At 47.2% G+C, this 21,497-nt stretch overlaps 1 protein-coding gene across 1 annotated transcript; it reads left to right on the top strand.

The window, feature by feature from the left end:
* The first annotated feature begins 509 nt into the window (after nucleotides 1-509).
* RABGGTA (Rab geranylgeranyltransferase subunit alpha) lies at nucleotides 510-19,096 on the top strand. The gene is made up of 16 exons (XM_085044398.1): nucleotides 510-641; nucleotides 3,063-3,161; nucleotides 3,895-4,010; nucleotides 4,117-4,283; nucleotides 4,974-5,168; nucleotides 5,858-5,941; nucleotides 6,025-6,107; nucleotides 7,436-7,537; nucleotides 7,612-7,708; nucleotides 7,792-7,843; nucleotides 7,925-8,013; nucleotides 13,795-13,883; nucleotides 16,356-16,463; nucleotides 17,400-17,513; nucleotides 18,103-18,190; nucleotides 18,774-19,096. The coding sequence occupies exons 1-16, from the start codon at nucleotides 639-641 to the stop codon at nucleotides 18,920-18,922; spliced, it is 1,635 nt and encodes a 544-aa protein (XP_084900524.1). The 5' UTR covers nucleotides 510-638; the 3' UTR covers nucleotides 18,923-19,096.
* Nucleotides 19,097-21,497: the final 2,401 nt, after the last annotated feature.

Genomic DNA, 21,497 nt, shown 5'->3' with positions numbered 1-21,497 from the left:
ATTAGTTCCATTAGTTTAAATGAAACAGTCAAAAATTCCCGGGAGAAACAAGAAAACTTCAAAGGAAACCAAATTTCCAGGAGAAAAAACCGAATTTCGAGGAGAAAAAAACAAATTTTCAGGAGAAAAAACCGAATTTCGAGGAGAAAAACCCGAATTTTCAGGAGAAAAAACCGAATTTCGAGGAGAAAAAACCCCAATTCCCCCAGGAATGGCCCCGTGGATCCTCTGCAGTTTCGTGTCCATCCCTTGGCTGTATCGAAATCGGCCGAAATCCGCTTTTCCCGGGCGTTTCCAGGTGTTTTCCAGATGTTTTCCAGATGTTTTCCCTTCCCGAACACCCCGCTGACAGAGCCCGCCACGCCGCCGTAAAGCGCGGCCCCGCCGCGTCGCAACCCCTCCCGCCACACCGCCGTAAAGCACAGCGGCGGCGCCATTCCCGGCATTCCCCGCGCCGCCCTCAGCCGCCGCCGCTCCGGTGAGTCCCGGGATTGGGAGGGGCGGGGGGATCGCAGCGGGACCGGGATGGGCCGGGAGAGCCCCGGGAGAGCCCCGGGAGAGCCCCGGGAGGGGCCGGGATCGCCCTGAGCCGCCGTGCCGCCCGCAGGTCCCGGATCGCCCCGCGCCCGGCAGAGGAAATGGTGAGGGAATGGCTGCTCCCCCCCATCGGCGGGAATGGAACAGGCCGGGCCTGGGACATCCCCCCCACCTCCCAGTGCTCCCAGTGCATCCCAGTGAGCTCCCAGTGCATCCCAGTGACCTCCCAGTGCATCCCAGTGACCTCCCAGTGCATCCCAGTGCATCCCAGTGACCTCCCAGTGACCTCCCAGTGACCTCCCAGTGCATCCCAGTGACCTCCCAGTGCATCCCAGTGACCTCCCAGTGCATCCCAGTGACCTCCCAGTGAGCTCCCAGTGACCTCCCAGTGCATCCCAGTGCATCCCAGTGACCTCCTAGTGCATCCCAGTGACCTCCCAGTGCATCCCAGTGACCTCCTAGTGCATCCTAGTGACCTCCCAGTGCATCCCAGTGAGCTCCCAGTGAGCTCCCAGTGCATCCCAGTTACCTCCCAGTGCTCCCAGTGCATCCCAGTGACCTCCCAGTGCATCCCAGTGCATCCCAGTGCATCCCAGTGCATCCCAGTGCATCCCAGTTACCTCCCAGTGCATCCCAGTTACCTCCCAGTGCATCCCAGTGACCTCCCAGTGCATCCCAGTGAGCTCCCAGTGCATCCCAGTGACCTCCCAGTGCATCCCAGTGACCTCCCAGTGCTCCCAGTGCATCCCAGTGAGCTCCCAGTGCATCCCAGTTACCTCCCAGTGCATCCCAGTGACCTCCCAGTGCATCCCAGTGCATCCCAGTGCATCCCAGTTACCTCCCAGTGCATCCCAGTGACCTCCCAGTGCATCCCAGTGCATCCCAGTGACCTCCCAGTGCATCCCAGTGCATCCCAGTGCATCCCAGTTACCTCCCAGTGCATCCCAGTGACCTCCCAGTGCATCCCAGTGCATCCCAGTGCATCCCAGTGAGCTCCCAGTGCATCCCAGTGCATCCCAGTGACCTCCCAGTGACCTCCCAGTGGATCCCATTGCATCCCAGTAACCTCCCAGTGCATCCCAGTTACCTCCCAGTGCATCCCAGTGCATCCCAGTGACCTCCCAGTGCATCCCAGTGCATCCCAGTGACCTCCCAGTGAGCTCCCAGTGACCTCCCAGTGCATCCCAGTGCATCCCAGTACATCCCAGTGAGCTCCCAGTGACCTCCCAGTGCATCCCAGTTACCTCCCAGTGCATCCCAGTGCATCCCAGTGCATCCCAGTGCATCCCAGTTACCTCCCAGTGCTCCCAGTAAGCCCCTAGTGCCCTCCCAGTAACTTCCCAGTCCCTCCCAGTGCCCCCAAACCTCTTCCCAGTACATCCCAGTTGCTACCAGTACCCTCCCAGTCACTTCCCAGTATATCCCAGTGCTCCCAGTAACCTCCCAGTATATCCCAATATCATCTGTCACCTCCCAGTAACTTCCCAGTCCCTCCTAGTGTATCCCAACCCCCTCCCAGTACATCCCAGTCCACTCCCAGTAGCTCCCAGTGCCCACCAGTAACTGCCCAGTCCCTCCCAGTCCATCCCAGTAACCTCTGAGTCCATCCCAGTATCCCCCAGTGCTGACCAGTAACTTCCCAGGACATCCCAGTTCCTTCCCAGTGCCCCCAATGCCCACAAACCAATTCCCAGTCCTTCCCAGTCCATCCCAGTAACCTCCCAGTCCTTCCCAGTCTGTCCCAGTACTCCCAGTTTATCCCAATCCCCTCCCAGTCACATCCCAATTCCCTCCCAGTACATCCCAGTCCGCTCCCAGTGCCGACCAGTAGCTGCCCAGTAAGTTCCCAGTTCTTTCCCAGTCTCTCCCAGTTTATCCCAGTTTGTCCCAATCCCCTCCCAGTCCCTCCCAGTCTCTCCCAGTTTATCCCAGTCCTTCTCAGTACCAACCAGTAACTGCCCAGTAACTTCCCAGTGCTCTCAGATTATCCCAACCCCCTCCCAGTGGTTCCCAGTGACCCCCCAGTGCCCACCAGTAACTTCTCAGTCCATCCCAGTCCCTCCCAGTGCCCTCAAACCCCTTCCCAGTCCATCCCAGTTGCCACCAGTGCCTTCCCAGTAACCTCCCAGTACATCCCAGTCCATTCCCAGTATCCTCCCAGTGCCAACCAGTAACTTCCCAGGACATCCCAGTTCCTTCCCAGTACCCCCAGTGCCCACAAACCAATTCCCAGTCCATCCCAGTAACCTCCCAGTCCACTCCCAGTGCTCCCAGTGCACACCAGTAACTGCCCAGTTCCATCCCAGTCTCTCCCAGTCCCTCCCAGTTTGCCCCAATCCCCTCCCAGTTCTCTCCAAGTTCCTCCCAGTCCCCTCCCAGTCTATCCCAATCCCCTCCCAGTCCATCCCAGTTCAATCCCAGTCCCTCCCAGTCCCCTCCAGTCCCCTCCAGTCCCCTCCCAGTCCATCCCAGTTCCCTCCCAGTCCCCTCCCAGTGCTCCCAGTCCATCCCAGTTCCTCTCCCAGCACGGCCGGCTCAAGCTCCGCCCCCCTGATGCTGTGAAGCGCCGACAGCGTGAGGAGAAGCTGAGGCACTACCGGGAGGCCATGGACGCCTTACTGGGGGTACTGGGATATACTGGGACATACTGGGAGGGACTGGGAAGGGACTGGGACGGACTGGGACAAACTGGGGGGGACTGGGATGAATTGGGAGGGAGTTAAAGGGGTTTAAAGGGAGGGAAAAAGGGGAAAAATGGGGATTTGGGGTTACTGGTTTGTACTGGGAGGGAACTGGGATTTACTGGGTTCATACTGGTTTATACTGATTTATGCTGGGTAGACCTGGTGTCCTAAACTCCCCATTCACTTCAATGGGTAGACCTGGTGCCCTAAACTCCCCATTCACTTCAATGGGTAGACCTGGTGCCCTAAACTCCCCATTGACTTTAGTGGGTAGACCTGGTGCCCTAAACTCCCCATTCACTTCAATGGGTAGACCTGGTGCCCTAAATCCCCCATTCACTTTAATGGGTAGATCTGGTGCCCTAAACTCCCCATTCACTTCAATGGGTAGACCTGGTGCCCTAAACTCCCCATTCACTTCAATGGGTAGACCTGGTGCCCTAAACTCCCCATTGACTTTAGTGGGTAGACCTGGTGCCCTAAACTCCCCATTCACCTCAATGGGTAGACCTGGTGCCCTAAATTCCCCATTCACTTCAATGGGTAGACCTGGTGCCCTAAATTTCCCATTTACTTGAACGGGTAGACCTGGTGTCCCGTTGATCCCCATTGACTTTAATGGGCAAACCTGGATTATATGCTGCTTCATACTGGTTTATACTGGGATTTCCAGGGGCCTCCCCCTGCCGAGGTTGTGTCCCTGACTGGTGCTGTGCTGGCAGCCAATCCCGACGTTGGCACCTGCTGGAACCTGCGCAGACGAGCACTGGGAGCACTGGGAGATGACTGGTTTGTACTGGTTTATACTGGTTTATACTGGTTTAAACTGGTTTATACTGGTTTAAACTGTTTTTTACCATTTCTACTGCTTTATACCGGTCCATACTGGTTCCAGGGTGCCCTCAGAGCTCTCATTCGTGGGGCAATGCCTGGGGGTGAACCCCAAATCCTATGGGGCATGGCACCATAGAGGTTGGGTGCTCAGCCACGCCTCAGCGCCCCCTGCTGCCCGGGAGGACCTGGCGCTGTGCGAGAAACTCCTGACGGCCGATCCCCGCAACTGTGAGTGGTTTGGACTGGTTTATACTGGGATGGCATGCTGGGTTATACTGGGAGAGGGTGTGAGCCATGTGTGAGCGCCCCCTGCTGGCTGGGAGGACCAGATGCTCACCTTGCCTTTAATAGGTAGACCTGGTGTCCCAACAATCATTATTGGTTTCAATGGGTAGACCTGATGTCCTCGAGTCTTCATTGCCACCAATGGGTAGACCTGGTGTCCCAACTATCACTATTGTTTTCAATGGGTAGACCTGATGTCCCAAAATAGTCATTGCGGTCAATGGGTCGACCTGGTGTCCCCAAGAGCTAATTTATTTTAGTGGGTAGACCTGGTGGCCCAAAAATCCCCATTGATTTTAGTGGGTAGACCTGGTGCCCTAAATTTCTCATTCACTTGAATGGGTAGACCTGGTGTCCCATTGATCCCCATTGACTTTAATGGGCAGACCTGGTTTATATACTGGTTCATACTGGTTTGTACTGGGATGGGGTAGTGGGGGTTACTGGGTTATACTGGGATATACTGGGGAATACTGGGTTGGACCAGGAAGGAGCTCAGGGAGACTTGAGACCGACTGGGAACAATTGTCTGTGTGCCACCCTTACTGGTTTATACTGGGAACCACCACCACAGCCCTCAGGGGCTCCGGTGTGGCTCCCAGTGCTTACTGGTTTATACTGGTGCCCTCCCAGTCCACGCCTGGGAGCACAGGCGGGCACTGGTGGCTGGGGCAGACCCTGAGGCTGAGCTGGCATTTGCTGGGGCACTGCTGAGCCGCGATTTCTCCAACTTCTCCGCCTGGCACCACCGCCTGCGGCTCCTGGCGCCTGCCAGGAATTCTGGGAAGGGCGAGCCGGGGATGCTGCCCCCTGAAAGGCTGAAGGAAGGTGAGAGATTCCCGGAAAAATTCCCAAATTTTTGGGAGATACCAAAATTTTCTGTCCCACCAGAGGTTGTGCTCTTTTGGGTTGAATGGGTAGACCTGGTGTCCCAAAGTCCATATTCCCTTTAATGGGTAGACCTGGTGTCCCAAAGTCCCAATTGCTTTTAATAGGTAGACCTGGTGTCCCAAAGTCCCCATTCCCTTTAATGGGTAGACCTGGTGTCCCAAAGTCCCCATTCCCTTTAATGGGTAGACCTGGTGTCCCAAAGTCCCCATTCCCTTTAATGGGTAGACCTGGTGTCCCAAAGTCCCCATTCCCTTTAATGGGTAGATCTGGTGTCCCAAAGTCCCAATTACTTTTAATGGGTAGACCTGGTGTCCCAATGTCCCTATTTCCTTTAATGGGCAGACCTGGTGTCCCCAAGTTCCTATTTGCTTTAATGGGTAGATCTGGTGTCCCAAAGTCCCAATTCCTTTTAATGGGGTAGACCTGATGTCCCCAAGTCATCATTGCTTTTTAATAGGTAGACCTGGTGTCCTGTTGATCCCCATTGACTTTAATGGGTAAACTTGATTTTGGGGTTCCTCCCTGGATTCCTGGGACCCCCAAAACCCCTGAGAGGACACATTTGTGTTCCCCCAAACCCCTGGCTGCCCCCCTGAGATATTGGGGTGTCCCTTTTGTCCCCCCAGAGCTCGAGCTGGTGCACAACGCTGTCTTCACCGACCCCACGGACCAGAGCGCCTGGGTTTACCTGCGCTGCATCCTCTCCCGAGGTATTTGGGGCCTCCCTCCCTCACCTGGGTCCTTCACCTGGATTTCCAGGGTCTCCCCTGAGTTTTGGGGTTCTCCCCAACAGCTCCCCCACCACCGAAGGTCATCTGTGTCTACGTGGATCGGGAGGATTCGACTTTGGCTGTTATCTTTTCCCGCCCGGTCAAGGTGAGGCAGGACACCTGGAGCCCCCCAGAAAATCACTGGGTTTTCTCCTCGTGCACCTGGATACCCCTCGGGCATCTGGAGCCCCCCAAAACCCCTGGGGTCCCCAAAAAATCCTTGGGCATTTCTCCCCATCCAGGCTGGAGGGCCTGGGTCTTCATTGATTTGACTGGGTAGACCTGGTGTCCCAATTATCCCCATTGGCCTTCATGGGTAGACCTGGTGTCCCATCGGTTCTATTGTCTGTTAATGGGTAGACCTGATGTCCAAATGTCCCCATTGCTGTTAATGGGTCCAAAACTGAGTTTTGGACACCAAGATCTGGTGTCCAAAACTCCCCGTTGTATTTAGTGGGTAGACCTGATATATAAATACTCCCCCGTTGTCTTTAATGGGTAGACCACATGACCAAATGTCCCCATTGACTTTAATAGGTAGACCTGATGGCCAAATGTCCCTGTTGACATCAGTAGGTAGACCTGATGTCTTCTAAGACCCCATTGCTGTTAATGGGTAGACCTGGTCTCCAAATGTCCCAATTTACTTCAATGGGTAGACCTGATGGCCAAATAACCCCATTGATTTTTTTTTTAATAGGTAGACCTGATGTCCAAAAGTCCCCATTGAGTTCAATGGGTAGACCTGATGTCCGCATGTCCCCATTGCTCTCGATGGGTAGACCTGGTGGCCAAAAATCTCCATTTACTTCAATGGGTAGACCTGATGTCCAAATAACTCCATTGACTTTAATAGGTAGACCTGATGACCAAAAGTCCCCATTGAGTTTAATGGGTAGACCTGATGTCTGCAGGTCCCATTGCTCTCGATGGGTAGACCAGATAACCAAAAGTCCCCATTGAGTTCAATGGGTAGACCTGATGGCCAAAAGTTCTCATTGCTCTCAGTGGGTAGACCAGATGGCCAAAAATCCCCATTGCTCTCAATGGGTAGACCTGATGTCCAAAAGTTCCCATTTACTTCAATGGGTAGACCTGATGGCCAAATATCCCCATTGCTCTCAATGGGTAGACCTGATGGCCAAATATCCCCATTGACTTCAATGGGCAAACCTGATGGCCAAATATCCCCATTTCCTTCAATGGGTAGATCTGGTGTCCAAATAGCCCCATTCACTTCAATGGGTAGACCTGATGTCCAAATATCCCCATTGATCTCAATGGGTAGACCTGATGTCCAAAACCCCCTATTTACTTCAATGGGTAGACCTGATGTCCTAAACATTCTGAGGCTAAAATCACCAATTTCAGAGCTCCAAATTCCCCATTTTTTCTGGCAAAACTCCCCAAATTTCCTTCCTTTCCCCCCTCCAGGTGACCCCAGCCTGCCCAGAGCTGACAGCGACCCTGGATGGCTCTGCCCTGCAAGGGGCGTGGCGCTCGGGGGAGGGGCGACCACGCCCTAGCCACACCTGGGTATCCTTATTGCGGTGGGCGTGGCCGGGGGGGCGTGGTTTAAGTGGGCGTGGCCTCCTTGACCAACCCCCCAGCTCTGCGACCTCCCGGCCCCGCCCACCGACCGCCCCGCCCACCTGGAGGTCACCTGGTCACCAGGTTCCACCCACTATGACGTCACCCTGCAGCCAGGTGAGGCCACGCCCACTTTGGGCCACGCCCATCTAAGCCAGGCCCATCCCTACCTTGCCACACCCCTTTTTTCTCTCTTCTAGACCAATCAGAGGCTTGGTGGGAGGAGCCAATTGTGGAGAGGGAGCTGTTTTGGTGAGCCACGCCCCTTTTTGGGCTAGCCACGCCCCTCTTTGGGTAGCCATGCCCATTTCTGACCAAGCCACGCCCCCTCAGGCCGGAACTGGGCGTGGCCAAGGAGGAGGTGCTGCAGGAGGAGGTGGAGATGTGCAGAGAGCTGCTGGAGCTGGAGCCGCAGAGCCGAGGTGAGAGGGGGGAAAAAAGGGTTAAAAATGGGAAAAAATGGCCCAAAAATATCCTGAAAGTATCCTAAAAATAGCTGAAAAATACTCCAAAAATATCCTAAAAATATCCTAAAAATGGCTCAAAAATACCCCAAAAATATCGTAAATATTTCCTAAAAGTAGCTCAAAAATACCCTGAAAATATCCTAAAAATAGCCCAAAAATATCCTAAAAATATCCTAAAAGTGTCCTAAAAATAGCCCAAAAATACCCCAAAAATATCCTAAAAATACCTGAAAAATATGCCAGAAATATCCTGAAAATATCCTAAAAATATCCTAAAAATACCCCAAAAATATCCTAAAAATTTCCTAAAAATATCCTAAAAATGTCCTAAAAGCATCCTAAAAATAGCTCAAAAATACCCCAAAAAATCCTAAAAATATCCTAAAAATATCCTAAAAATGTCCTAAAAATATCCAAGAAATTTCTTAAAAATATTCTAAAAGTATCCTAAAAAGAGCTCAAAAATACCCCAAAAATATCCTAAAAATGTCCTAACAATACCCCAGAAGTGTCCTAAAAATATTCTAAAAATAGCTGAAAAATACCCTAAAATTTCCTAAAAATACCCTAAAAATATTCAAAAAATACCCCAAAAATATCCTAAAAATATCCTAAAAATATCCTAAAAATAGCCCAAAAATATCCTAAAAATATCCTAAAAGTATCCTAAAAATGGCTAAAAAATACACCGAAAATATCCCAAAAATATCCTAAAAATATCCTAAAAATAGCAAAAAAATACACCAAAAATACCCAAAAACCCTGGAAATGCAAAGAAAGCTGGAAACCCGAAAAAGCCCTAAAAATCCTCAAAAAACCCCCTAAAAATAGCCAAAAAATACACCAAAAATGCCCCAAAAATCCTAAAAAAAGCTCAAGAAATCCCTTGAAAATAACCCAAAAATACCCCAAAAAAATGGAAATACAAGAAAATCTGGAAACCCAAAAAAGCCCCAAAAATCCTAAAAAAGCCAAAAAAAATCCCATAAAAATAACCAAAAAAAGCCCCAAAAATCCTAAAAAAAAAGCCCAAAAAATGCCATAAAAATACCCCAAAAATACCCTGAAAAAATGGAAATATAAAAAAATCTGGAAACCCAAAAAAAGCCCAAAAATCTCCAAAAAAACCCCCAAAAAATCCCATAAAAAGAACCCAAAAAAATCCCCAAAAATCCTAAAAAAAACCCCAAAAAATCCCATAAAAATAACCCAAAAATACCCAAAAAATCTGGAAATACAAAAAAACCTGGAAGCCTAAAAAAACCCCCAAAAATCTCCAAAAAAGCCCCAAAAAATCCATTAAAAAACCAAAAAAAGCCCCAAAAATGCTACAAAAAACCCCCAAAAATCCCATAAAAATAACCCAAAAATACCCTGAAAAAATGGAAATATAAAAAAATCTGGAAACCCAAAAAAAGCCCCAAAAATCCTAAAAAAACCAAAAAAAAATCCCATAAAAATAACCCAAAAAAGCCCCAAAAATCCTAAAAAAACCCCAAAAAAATTCCATTATAATACCCCAAAAATGCTTCCAAAAATGCAAATACAAGAAAATCTGGAAACCCAAAAATCCACCAAAAAAACTCCAAAAAATCCCATAAAAATACCCCAAAAATACCTCAAAAACCTGGAAATATAAATAAATCTGGAAACCCAAAATGCCATAAAAATCTCCAAAAAAACTCCCAAAAAATCCCAGAAAAAGAACCCAAAAAAGCCCCAAAAAGCCTAAAAAAACCCCAAGAAATCCCTTGCAAATAACCCAAAAATACCCCAAAAAATGGAAATACAACAAAATCTGGAAACCAAAAAAAACCCCAAAAATCTCCCCAAAACCCAAAAAAAAATCCCATAAAAAGAACCCAAAAAACCCCCAAATATCCCCAAAAAACCCTAAAAAATCCCATAAAAATACCCAAAAAATACCCCAAAAAATGGAAATACAACAAAATCTGGAAACCAAAAAAACCCAAAAAAATCTCAAAAAAAGCCCCAAAAAATCCCATAAAAATAACCCAAAAAGGTCCCAAAAATCCTAAAAAAACCCCAAAAAATCCCATAAAAATAACCCAAAAATACCGGAAAAAACCTGGAAATACAAGAAAATCTGGAAACCAAAAAAGCCCCAAAAAATCTCCAAAAAAGCCCCAAAAAATCCCATTAAAAGAACCCAAAAAAGCCCCAAAAATGCTACAAAAAACCCAAAAAAATCCCATAAAAATACCCCAAAAAAGATCAAAAAATCCTAATAAAAACCCCCAAAAAACCCATAAAAATAACCCAAAAATACCCCAAAAACCTGGAAATACAAAAAAATCTGGAAACCCAAAAGAAGCCCCAAAAATCTCCAAAAAAACCCAAAAAAATCCAATTAAAATAACCCCAAAAAGCCCCAAAAATCCTAAAAAAACCCCCAAAAAATCCCTTGAAAATAACCCAAAAATACCCCAAAAACCTGGAATTACTAAAAATTCTGGAAACCCAAAAATACCCCAAAAATACCCCAAAAATCTCCCCAAAACCCAAAAAAAATCCCATAAAAATAACCCAAAAAAGCCCCAAAAATAAAAAAAACCCAAAAAAATTCCATAAAAAGAACCGAAAAATCCCCCAAAAATCCCCCCAAAAAACCCCAAAAAATCCCATAAAAAGAACCCAAAAAAGCCCCAAAAATCCTAAAAAAAGCCCAAGAAATCCCTTGAAAATAACCCAAAAATACTCCAAAAAATGGAAATACAAGAAAATCTGGAAACCCAAAAAAGCTCCAAAAAGCCTAAAAAACCCCCAAAAAATCCCATAAAAATAACCCAAAAAAGCCCCAAAAATCCAAAAAATACCCCAAAAAATCTCATAAAAAGAACCCAAAAAAGCCCCAAAAATCGCAAAAAAAAAAAACCCCAAAAAAATCCCATAAAAATAACCCAAAAAAAGCCCCAAAAATCCTAAGAAAACCAAAAAAAATCCTCTAAAAATAACCCAAAAAAGCCCCAAAAATCCTTAAAAAAGCTCAAGAAATCCCTTGAAAATAACCCAAAAGTACCCCAAAAAATGGAAATACAAGAAAATCTGGAAACCCAAAAATCCACCAAAAAAACCCCAAAAATACCGCAAAAAAACTGGAAATACAAGAAAATCTGGAAACCCAAAAAAGCCCCAAAAACCTTAAAAAAAAATTTCCCAAAAAATCCCATAAAAATACCCCAAAAAATGGAAATACAACAAAATATGGAAACCCAAAAAAGCCCCAAAAATCTCCCAAAAACCCAAAAAAATCCCATTAAAATAACCAAATAAAGCCCAAAAATGCTACCAAAAAACCCCCAAAAAATGCCATAAAAATAACCCAAAAAACCCCTGAGAAACATGGAAATACAAACAAAGCTGGAAACCCAAAAAAGCCCCAAAAATCCTAAAAAAAATTCCCAAAAAATCCCATAAAAATACCCCAAAAATACCACAAAAACCTGGAAATACAGAAAAATCTGGAAACCCAAAAAAGCCCCAAAAATCCCATTAAAATACCCCAAAAATCCCCCAAAAAACCCACAGAAAAGACAAAAAAACCAAACAAAAAACCTCCAAAACCACAAGAAACCCCAAAAAACCCCAAATCAATCCCAAAAAAATCCCAAAACCTAAAAACTCCAAACCCAAAAACCCCAAATCCCCTAAAAAATTAAAAAACCCACAAAAACCCCAGAAAAGTCCCCAAAATATTCCAAAAAAACCCCAAAAATTGGCCAAAAAAATCCCCCAGAAACCCAAAAAACCCCAAATTCCCCTAAAAACATCTGAAGGTCAAAATAATCCAAAAAGTCCCATAAAAATTCCTTTTAAAAAACCCAAAAAATCCCCAAAAAATCAACTCCCCAAAAAAATCCTAAAAACCAAAAAAAATTTTGGAAAAAAAAATCCCAAAAAATTTTTTAAAAAAGCCAAAAAATTTTTTTAAAAAACCACAAAAATTTTAAAAAATCCAAAAAAACTAAAAACTCAAAAAAATCCCCAAAAAATTTCCCAAGAAATTTTTAAAAATTCCTAAAAAACTCCAGGAATTCTGAAAAAAACCCTAAATCCCAAAAAGCCTCAAAAACCTGGAAAAAATGAGAAAAATTGAGAAAAACTTGAAAAACCCTAAAAAAACCCTAAAAAAAATTCAAAATTGTACAAAGAAAGTGAAAAAAATGCAAAATAATCCCAAAAATAACCAAAAAACAAACAAAAAAATCCCAAAAATCCCAAAGAAAAAGGAAAAAATAAAAAAAATTCCAAAACCCCAAAAAAACCCAAAAAGCAAAAAAACCCCCAAAAAATCCAAAATCCCAAAACAAAAAAACCCAAAAAGCAAAACAAAAAACCAAAAATTTCCAAAATCCCAAAAAAACCCCAAAAAGCCTAAAAAAACCCCCAAAAAGTCCAAAATCCCAAAAAAACTCCAAAGAGCAAAAAAAAAAAAAACCCAAAAAATTCCGAAATCCAAAAAAAACTCCTAAAAGCAAAAAAAACCCCAAAAAAGTCCAAAATCCTAAAACAAAAAAAACCCCAAAAAGCTTAAAAAAAGCCCCAAAAAATTCCAAAAACCCAAAAAGAAAAAAAAGCCCAAAAAATTCCAAAATCCCAAAAAAACCCAAAAAGCAAAAAAACCCCAAAAATTCCAAAATCCAAAAAAACCCCCAAAAAACAAAAAAAAAAGCCAAAAAAATTCCAAAATAAAAAAAAATCCCAAAAAGCAAAAAAGTTTTAAAAACCCAAAAATTCCAAAATCCTAAAAATAACTCCTAAAAGCAAAAAAAAAAAAAAAATTCCAAAATTCCAAAATACAAAAAAACCCCAAAATGTCTAAAAAAACCCCCAAAAAATCCCCAAAAAACCCAAAAGGCAAAAAAAAACCCCCAAAAATTCCAAAATCCCAAAACAAAAAAAAACCCAAAAAAGCTTAAAAAAAAACCCCAAAAAATTCCAAAATCCCAAAACAAAAAAACCCCTAAAAATCTAAAAAAACCCCCAAAAAATTAAAAAAGCCCCAAACTCCCCAAAACCCCAAATGTCCCCTAAAAAAACCCCCAAAATCCTCCACCTGCCTGAAAAAGACCCAAAAAACCCCCAAAAAATCCCAAAAACCCCCAAAATAAATTCCCAATAATCTCCCAACCCAAGCCCCGCCCACTTTGTGGGCGTGGCCTCAGGCCACCTTACATCATCTCTGTGGGCGTGGCCTAACCCTTAGTGAATGATGTCATCCTTGTGGGCGTGGCCTAACCGAATCGGGATGATGTAATCATTGTGGGTGGAGATGAACATATTGGGGATGATGTACTCTTGGTGGGCGGGGCCTAATGGGGTGGGCGGGGCCTAACCCGGTTGGGATGACGTAATCTGTCTGAGCACGCCTTAACCGGTTGGGATGATGTCATCTCGGTGGGCGTGGCCTAACCTGGTGGGCGTGGCCTAACCTGACTGGGACTATATAATTCTGGTGGGCGTGGCCTAACCAGTTGGGATGATGTAATCCTTGTGGGCGTGGTCTAGCTTGTGGGCGTGGCCTGAGCCTATTGGGATGATGTAATCCTGGTGGGCGTGGCCTAACCCAACTGGGATTACATCACCCTGGTGGGCGTGGCCTGACCCGCATGATAGTACCTAATCCTGGTGGGCGTGGCCTAACGCAATCGGGATTGCATAATCCCGTGGGGGCGTGGCCTGAGCCGCTGACGTCATCCCGGTGGGCGTGGCCAGGCTGCCTGCTGTCGCTGTCCCTGCTGCTGGCGGCGCTGGAGCTGCGCCAGAACAGCCAGGAGATCCGGGTGCTGCTGCGGCGCCTCAAGGTGGGACTGGGCGGGACTGGGAGGGACTGGGAGGGACTGGGAGGGGGAGAAGGGGGAAAAAATGGGGAGAAATGGTGAAAAAATGACAAAAATCGGTGAAAAAATGGGGAAATTACGGGAAAAATGGGGGAAAAATGAGGAAAAACAGTGAAAAAATGTGGATAATTTAGGGTTAAAGGGAGATTTTCATACTGGTTTATACTGGTTTGGACTGGTTTGGACTGGGAGGGGGAGAAGGGCGAAAAAATTGGGAAAAAAGGTGAAAAAAATGGGGAAAAAATGGGGAAAAATGGGGAAAATTGAGGGTTAAAGGGATGCTTTTATACTGGTTTATACTGGTTTGGGACTGGTTTGGACTGGTTGGGACTGGGAGGGAACTGGGAGGGAACTGGGAGGGGGAAAATGGTGAAAAAATGGGGAAAAATGGGGGAAAAATGAGGAAAAACGGTGAAAAAGTGGGGAAAAATGGGGAAAATTGAAGGTTAAAGGGATGTTTTCATACTGGTTTATACTGGGAGGGACTGGGAGGGACTGGGAGGGACTGGGAGGGGGAGAAGGGTGAAAAAATGGGGAAAAATGGGGAAAAATGGTGAAAAAATGAGGAAATTAGGTGAAAAAATGGGGAAAATAGGGAAAAAGGGGAAGAAAGGGTTAAAAATGGAGAGAAATGGGGTTTGGGGTTACTGGTTTATACTGGTTTGGGACTGGGAGGGACTGGTTTATACTGGGAGGGAACTGGGAGGGGGAAAAGGGGGAAAATGGGGAAAAAATGGGGAAAATTGGTGGAAAAATGGGGAAAATAGGAGGGAAAAAGGGGAAGAAAGGGTTAAAAATGGGGAAATGGGGTTTGGGGTTACTGGTTTGGACTGGTTTGGGACTGGTTTGTACTGGTTTATACTGGGAGGGACTGGGAGGGGGAGAAGGGTGAAAAAATGGGGAAAAATGGGGAAATTAGGGGAAAAAATGGGGAAAAAAGGACGAAAAACAGTGAAAAAATGGGGATAATTCAGGGTTAAGAGAATGTTTTCATACTGGTTTGGACTGGTTTGGACTGGTTTATACTGGTTTGGACTGGGAGGGACTGGGAGGGTGAAAAAATGGGGAAAATAGGTGAAAAAATGGGGAAATTAGGGGAAAAAATGGGGAAAATAGGAGAGGAAAAGGGGAAGAAAGGGTTAAAAATGGGGTTTGAGGTTACTGGTTTGTACTGGTTTGGAACTCGGATGGACTGGTTTATAGTGGTTTATACTGGTTTGGACTGGGAGGGACTGAGAGGGGAAGAAGGGTGAAAAAATGGGGAAAAAATGGTGAAAAAATGAGGAAAAAGGTGAAAAAGTGGGGAAATTAGGGGGAAAAATGGAGAAAATTGAGGGTGAAAGGGATGTTTTCATACTGGTTTATACTGGGAGGGACTGGGAGGGACTGGGAGGGGCTTGGGGGTCACTGGGAGGAGGTTTTGGGGTTACTGGTTTGTACTGGTTTGGACTGGGAAGGGCTGGGAGGGGTTTAGAGGTGAATGGGAGGAGGTTTTGGGGTTACTGGTTTGTACTGGTTTATACTGGTTTATACTGGGAGGGACTTTTGGGGTTACTGGTTTATACTGGTTTATATTGGGAGAGTTTTGGGGTTACTGGGAGGGACTTTTAAAGTTACTGGTTTATACTGGTTTATAATGGGAGGGGTTTGGGGTTACTGGTTTGTACTGGGAGGAGTTTGGGGTTACTGGGAAGGACTTTTGGGGTTACTGGTTTATACTGGTTTATACTGGTTTATACTGGTTTATAATAATTTTACGGGTTTATACTGGTCCATACTGGTTTATACTGGTGTGGACTGGTTTGGACTGGTTTGGACTGGTTGATACCAAGTTATACTGGTTTATACTGGTAATGCTGGTCCATACTGGTCCATACTGGTTTATACTGGTTTATACTGGTCCATACTGGTCTATACTGGTTTATACTGGTTTATATCAATCCATACTGGTCCATACTGGTTTATACTGGTCCATACTGGTCTATACTGGTTTATACTGGTTTATACTGGTTTATATCAATCCATACTGGTCCATACTGGTCCATACTGGTCCATACTGGTCCATACTGGTCCATACTGGTCTATACTGGTTTATACTGGTTTATACTGGTTTATATCAATCCATACTGGTCCATACCGGTCCATACTGGTCCATACTGGTTTATACTGGTTTATACTGGTTTATACTGGTCCATACTGGTCCATACTGGTTTATACTGGTTTATACTGGTTTATATCAATCCATACTGGTCCATACTGGTCCATACTGGTCCATACTGGTCCATACTGGTTTATACTGGTTTATACTGGTTTATATCAATCCATACTGGTCCATACTGGTTTATACTGGTCCATACTGGTCCATACTGGTTTATACTGGTTTATACTGGTTTATATCAATCCATACCGGTCCATACTGGTCCATACTGGTTTCAGGCCGCCGACCCGCTGCGCTCGGGGTTCGTCGATGACGTCATCGCCAGACTGGAAACCTCACTGGGAGCACTGGGAGCGGGGGAGGGGCGGCTGAGCCTGGGCAGCAAGGTGGGCAAACTGGTTTGTACTGGTTTGTACTGGTTTATACTGGTTTGGACTGGTTTGGGGTTTAAAAGCATTTTTAATGGGATTTTTTTGTTATAACTGGTTTATACTGGTTTATACTGGTTTGTACTGGGATGGGCTTGGGGGTTTGGGGATGGATTTGGGACATTGCTCCATACTGGTTTATACTGGTTTATACTGGTTTATACTGGTTTGGGGTTTAAAACTCTTTTTAATGGGATTTTTTCACTTTAACTGGTTTATACTGGTTTATACTGGTTTGGACTGGTCTGTACTGGGATGGGTTTGGGGTTTTGGGGATGGGTTTAGGGCACTGGTCCATACTGGTTTATACTGGTTTGTACTGGTTTTGGGCTTAAAACCCTTTTTAATGGGATTTTTTCACTCTAACTGGTTTATACTGGTTTATACTGGTTTGGACTGGTTTATACTGGGATGGGTTTGGGGATTGATTTGGGGCTGCTGGGCTAACTGGTTTATACTGGTTTATACTGGTTTTGGGTCTAAAAGTGTTTTTAATGGGATTTTTTCGCTTTAACTGGTTCATACTGGTTTATACTGTTTTGGACTGGTTTATACTGGGATGGGTTTGGGGGTTTGGGGATGGATTTAGGGCACTGGTCCATACTGGTTTATACTGGTTTTGGGCCTAAAAGGCTTTTTTGTGTGATTTTTGTTCTCTAATTGGTTTATACTGGTTTGTACTGGTTTATACTGGTTTGGACTGGTTTATACTAGGATGGGTCTGGGGGTTTCGGGATGGGTTTAGGGCACTGGTCCATACTGGTTTATACTGGTTTGTACTGGTTTTGGGCTTAAAACCCTTTTTAATGGGATTTTTTCACTCTAACTGGTTTATACTGGTTCATACTGGTTTATACTGGTCCATACTGGTTCATACTGGTTTATACTGGTCAGGGCCTGACCTCGCTGCCCCTGGCCGAGCGGCTGGCGCTGGTCACTCAGCTGGACCTGACTGGGAACGAGCTCAGCAGCTTCCCGGCCGGCCTGGCGGCGCTGAGGAGACTGCGGGTGAGACCAGTGGCACCAGTTTGGGATCCCAGTATGACCAGTAACGCCCTGCTCAGCCTCCCAGTTCATCCCAGTGACCTCCCAGTTCATCCCAGTCCATCCCAGTCCATCCCAGTTCATCCCAGTTCATCCCAGTCCAATCCCAATCCATCCCAGTTCATCCCAGTTCAATCCCACTTCAGTTCATCCCAGTCCCTCCCAGTTCATCCCAGTCCATCCCAGTTCATCCCAGTTCATCCCAGTTCAATCCCACTTCAGTTCATCCCAGTCCCTCCCAGTCCATCCCAGTTCAATCGCAGTATGACCAGTAACCCCGATCATCCTCCCAGTCCATCCCAGTTTGACCAGTAACCCCCTGTGACCCTCCCAGTCCATCCCAGTCCATCCCAGTTCAGTCCCAGTTCAATCCCAGTCCCTCCCAGTATGACCAGTGAGCCCCAGTGACCTCCCAGTCCCTCCCAGTCCATCCCAGTTTATCCCAGTAACCCCCAGTCCCTCCCAGTCCATCCCAGTAACCTCCCAGTATGGCCCAGTAAACCTCCCAGTCTCTCCCAGTCCCTCCCAGTCCATCCCAGTTGCCCCCCCACAGGAACTGGACCTTACTGGGAATCGCCTGTCGGAACTGGGCGTGGCTCCGCCCCTCCCCCGGCTGCGGCTGCTGCGATTGGACAGAAACCGTAAGGGAACTGGGAAGGACTGGTTTGTACTGGGAGGGACTGGGAGCGACTGGGATTGGACTGGTTTATACTGGGAGGGACTGGGATTGAACTGGTTTATACTGGGATGGACTGGGATGGACTGGGATTGAACTGGGATGGACTGGGATGGACTGGTTTATACTGGGATGGACTGGGATGGACTGGTTTATACTGGGATGGACTGGGATTGAACTGGGATGGACTGGGATGGACTGGGATGGAACTGGGATGGAACTGGGATGGACTGGGATGAACTGGGATGGAACTGGGATGGACTGGGATGGACTGGGATTGAACTGGGATGGACTGGGATGAACTGGGATGGAACTGGGATGGACTGGGATGGACTGGGATTGAACTGGGATGGACTGGGATGGACTGGGATGGAACTGGGATTGAACTGGGATGGACTGGGATGGACTGGGATGGACTGGGATTGAACTGGTATGGACTGGGATGGACTGGGAGCTCCACACTGCTCCAAATTGGTCCATACTGGTCCAAACTGGCCCATACTGGTCCATACTGGTGGGCGTGGCCTCACCCCCCTTTCCCCCCGCAGCCATTGGCCGAGCCGCTGCTCTCTCCCCATTGGCTGCCTGGCCTCGGCTGGCCCTGCTGGGATTGGCTGAGACGCCGCTAAGCTCCTCCCCCGACGGCCACGCCCACCTGGCCCGGCTCCTCCCAGGGGTTGACGTCACCTTCGCCTGATTGGCTGGCGCCGCGCCACTTCCGGGTTGGACGTCACCGCCCACTTCCGTGTTCGGCTGGGATCGGTTCCGGACTCTGCATGGTCGCTTCCGGGTTGTGTCGTCACTTCCGGGTTTGCTGGAGGAAGTTCCGGGTTTGGCTCTGCGGATGAATAAAGTGATGAATGAATGGAAACCAGTTCAGACCAGTTTGGCCTCCCAGTTTGGCCCAGTTTGGCCTCCCAGGTCCATCCCAGTCCATCCCAGTCCCTCCCAGTCCCTCCCAGTTCAATCCCAGTCCCTCCCAGTCCATCCCAGTTCCATCCCAGTCCCTCCCAGTCCATCCCAGTCCCTCCCAGTCCCTCCCAGTCCATCCCAGTCCATCCCAGTTCCATCCCAGTCCCTCCCAGTCCATCCCAGTCCCTCCCAGTCCCTCCCAGTCCATCCCAGTCCCTCCCAGTCCATCCCAGTCCATCCCAGTCCATCCCAGTCCCTCCCAGTCCATCCCAGTCCCTCCCAGTTCCTCCCAGTCCATCCCAGTTCCATCCCAGTCCCTCCCAGTCCCATCCCAGTCCATCCCAGTCCATCCCAGTCCCATCCCAGTCCCTCCCAGTCCATCCCAGTCCCTCCCAGTCCCTCCCAGTCACCTCGCCCATCTGCCAAATAGTGATCCATTGACTCAGCGCAGGGCGAGGCCTTGCCAAATAGTGAGCCAAGGGCGGGGCTGCGATTGCCAAATAGTGACTCCGGGCTGGCCAAATAGTGAGCCATAATGAAATCCCATTGGGATTCTCATTGCCAAATAGTGAGCCATTGGGAACCCTATAGGGGAACCCTATAGATCCCTATTGCCAAATAGTGAGCCATGGGGAAACCCTGTTGGGATTGTGCTGCCAGATAGTGAGCCATTGATCACCCTATAGGGAAACCCTATTGATCCCTATTGCCAGATAGTGAGCCATAGAGAAACCGCGTTGGGATTGTGCTGCCAGATAGTGAGCCATTGATCACCCTATAGGGGAACCCTATTGATCCCTATTGCCAGATAGTGAGCCATGGGAAACCCTATAGGGGAACACTATTGATCCCTATTGCCAGATAGTGAGCCATGGGAAACCCTATAGGGGAACACTATTGATCCCTATTGCCAGATAGTGAGCCATAGAGAAACCCCATTGGGATTGTGCTGCCAGATAGTGAGCCATTGATTACCCTATGGGGAAACCCTATTGATCCACATTGCCAAATAGTGAGCCATTGGAAAACCCTATTGGGATTGTCATTGCCAGATAGATAGTGAGCCATGGGAAACCCTATAGGGGAAACCCTATTGATCCCTATTGCCAGATAGTGAGTCATGGGAAACCCTATAGGGATTCCCTATTGCCAGATATTGAGCCATGGGGAAATCCCATTGGGATTGTCATTGCCAGATAGTGAGCCATTGATTACCCTATAGGGATTGTTCTGCCAGATAGTGAGCCATTAGGAAACCCTATAGGGAAACACTATTGATCCCTATTGCCAGATAGTGAGCCATGGGAAAAACCCTATTGATCCTTATTGCCAAATAGTGAGCCATGGGAAACCGTATTGGGATTGTCATTGCCAAATTGTGAGCCATGGGAAAACCCTATTGGGATCCCTGCTGCCAAATATTGAGCCACTGGTGTGACCGGCCCTGCTAGATAGTGAGCCATAGGGTTGGGCTATGGGGAAATCCTATTGATCCCTATTGCCAAATAGTGAGCCGCGGGGCGGGGAGGGGATTGCGCAATAGTGACTCAGGGCTTGCCAAATAGTGAGCCGTAGGAAAATCCCATTGGGATTGTCGTTGCCAAATAGTGAGCCATTGATCACCCTATAGGGAAACCCTATAGATCCCTATTGCCATAGAGTGAGCCATGGGAAAACCCTATAGGGGAAACCCTATAGATCCCTATTGCCATATAGTGAGCCATGGGAAAACCCTATAGGGGAAACCCTATTGATCCCTATTGCCAGATAGTGAGCCATGGGAAAACCCTATAGGGGAAACCCTATTGATCCCTATTGCCAGATAGTGAGCCATGGGAAAACCCTATAGGGAAACCCTATAGATCCCTATTGCCATATAGTGAGCCATGGGAAAACCCTATAGGGAAACCCTATTGTTCCCTATTGCCAGATAGTGAGCCATGGGAAAACCCTATAGGGGAAACCCTATTGATCCCTATTGCCAGATAGTGAGCCATAGGAAAACCCTATGGGGGAAACCCTATAGATCCCTATTGCCATATAGTGAGCCATGGGAAAACCCTATAGGGAAACCCTATTGATCCCTATTGCCAGATAGTGAGCCATAGGAAACCCTATTGGGATTGTGCTGCCAGATAGTGAGTCATGGGAAAAGCTTATTGATCCCCATTGCCAGATAGTGAGCCATTGATTACCCTATAGGGATCGATATTGCCAAATAGTGAGCCATTGGTTCTCCCAGCCGCATACTGGTTTATACTGGTTTATACTGGGAGGGTGACTGGGAGGCTCTGAGAGCTGCTTTTGGTTCTGGGCTTACTGGTTTATACCGGTTTATACTGGGAGGGGGTTTGAGACTC

Source organism: Lichenostomus cassidix, unplaced genomic scaffold, assembly GCF_008360975.1.
Source record: "Lichenostomus cassidix isolate B80296 unplaced genomic scaffold, HeHo_3.0 HiC_scaffold_36, whole genome shotgun sequence".
Classification (NCBI taxonomy): Eukaryota; Metazoa; Chordata; class Aves; order Passeriformes; family Meliphagidae; genus Lichenostomus; species Lichenostomus cassidix.
The sequence above is the reverse complement of the archived record's forward strand: the minus strand, read 5'-3'. Positions and strand labels throughout refer to the sequence as shown.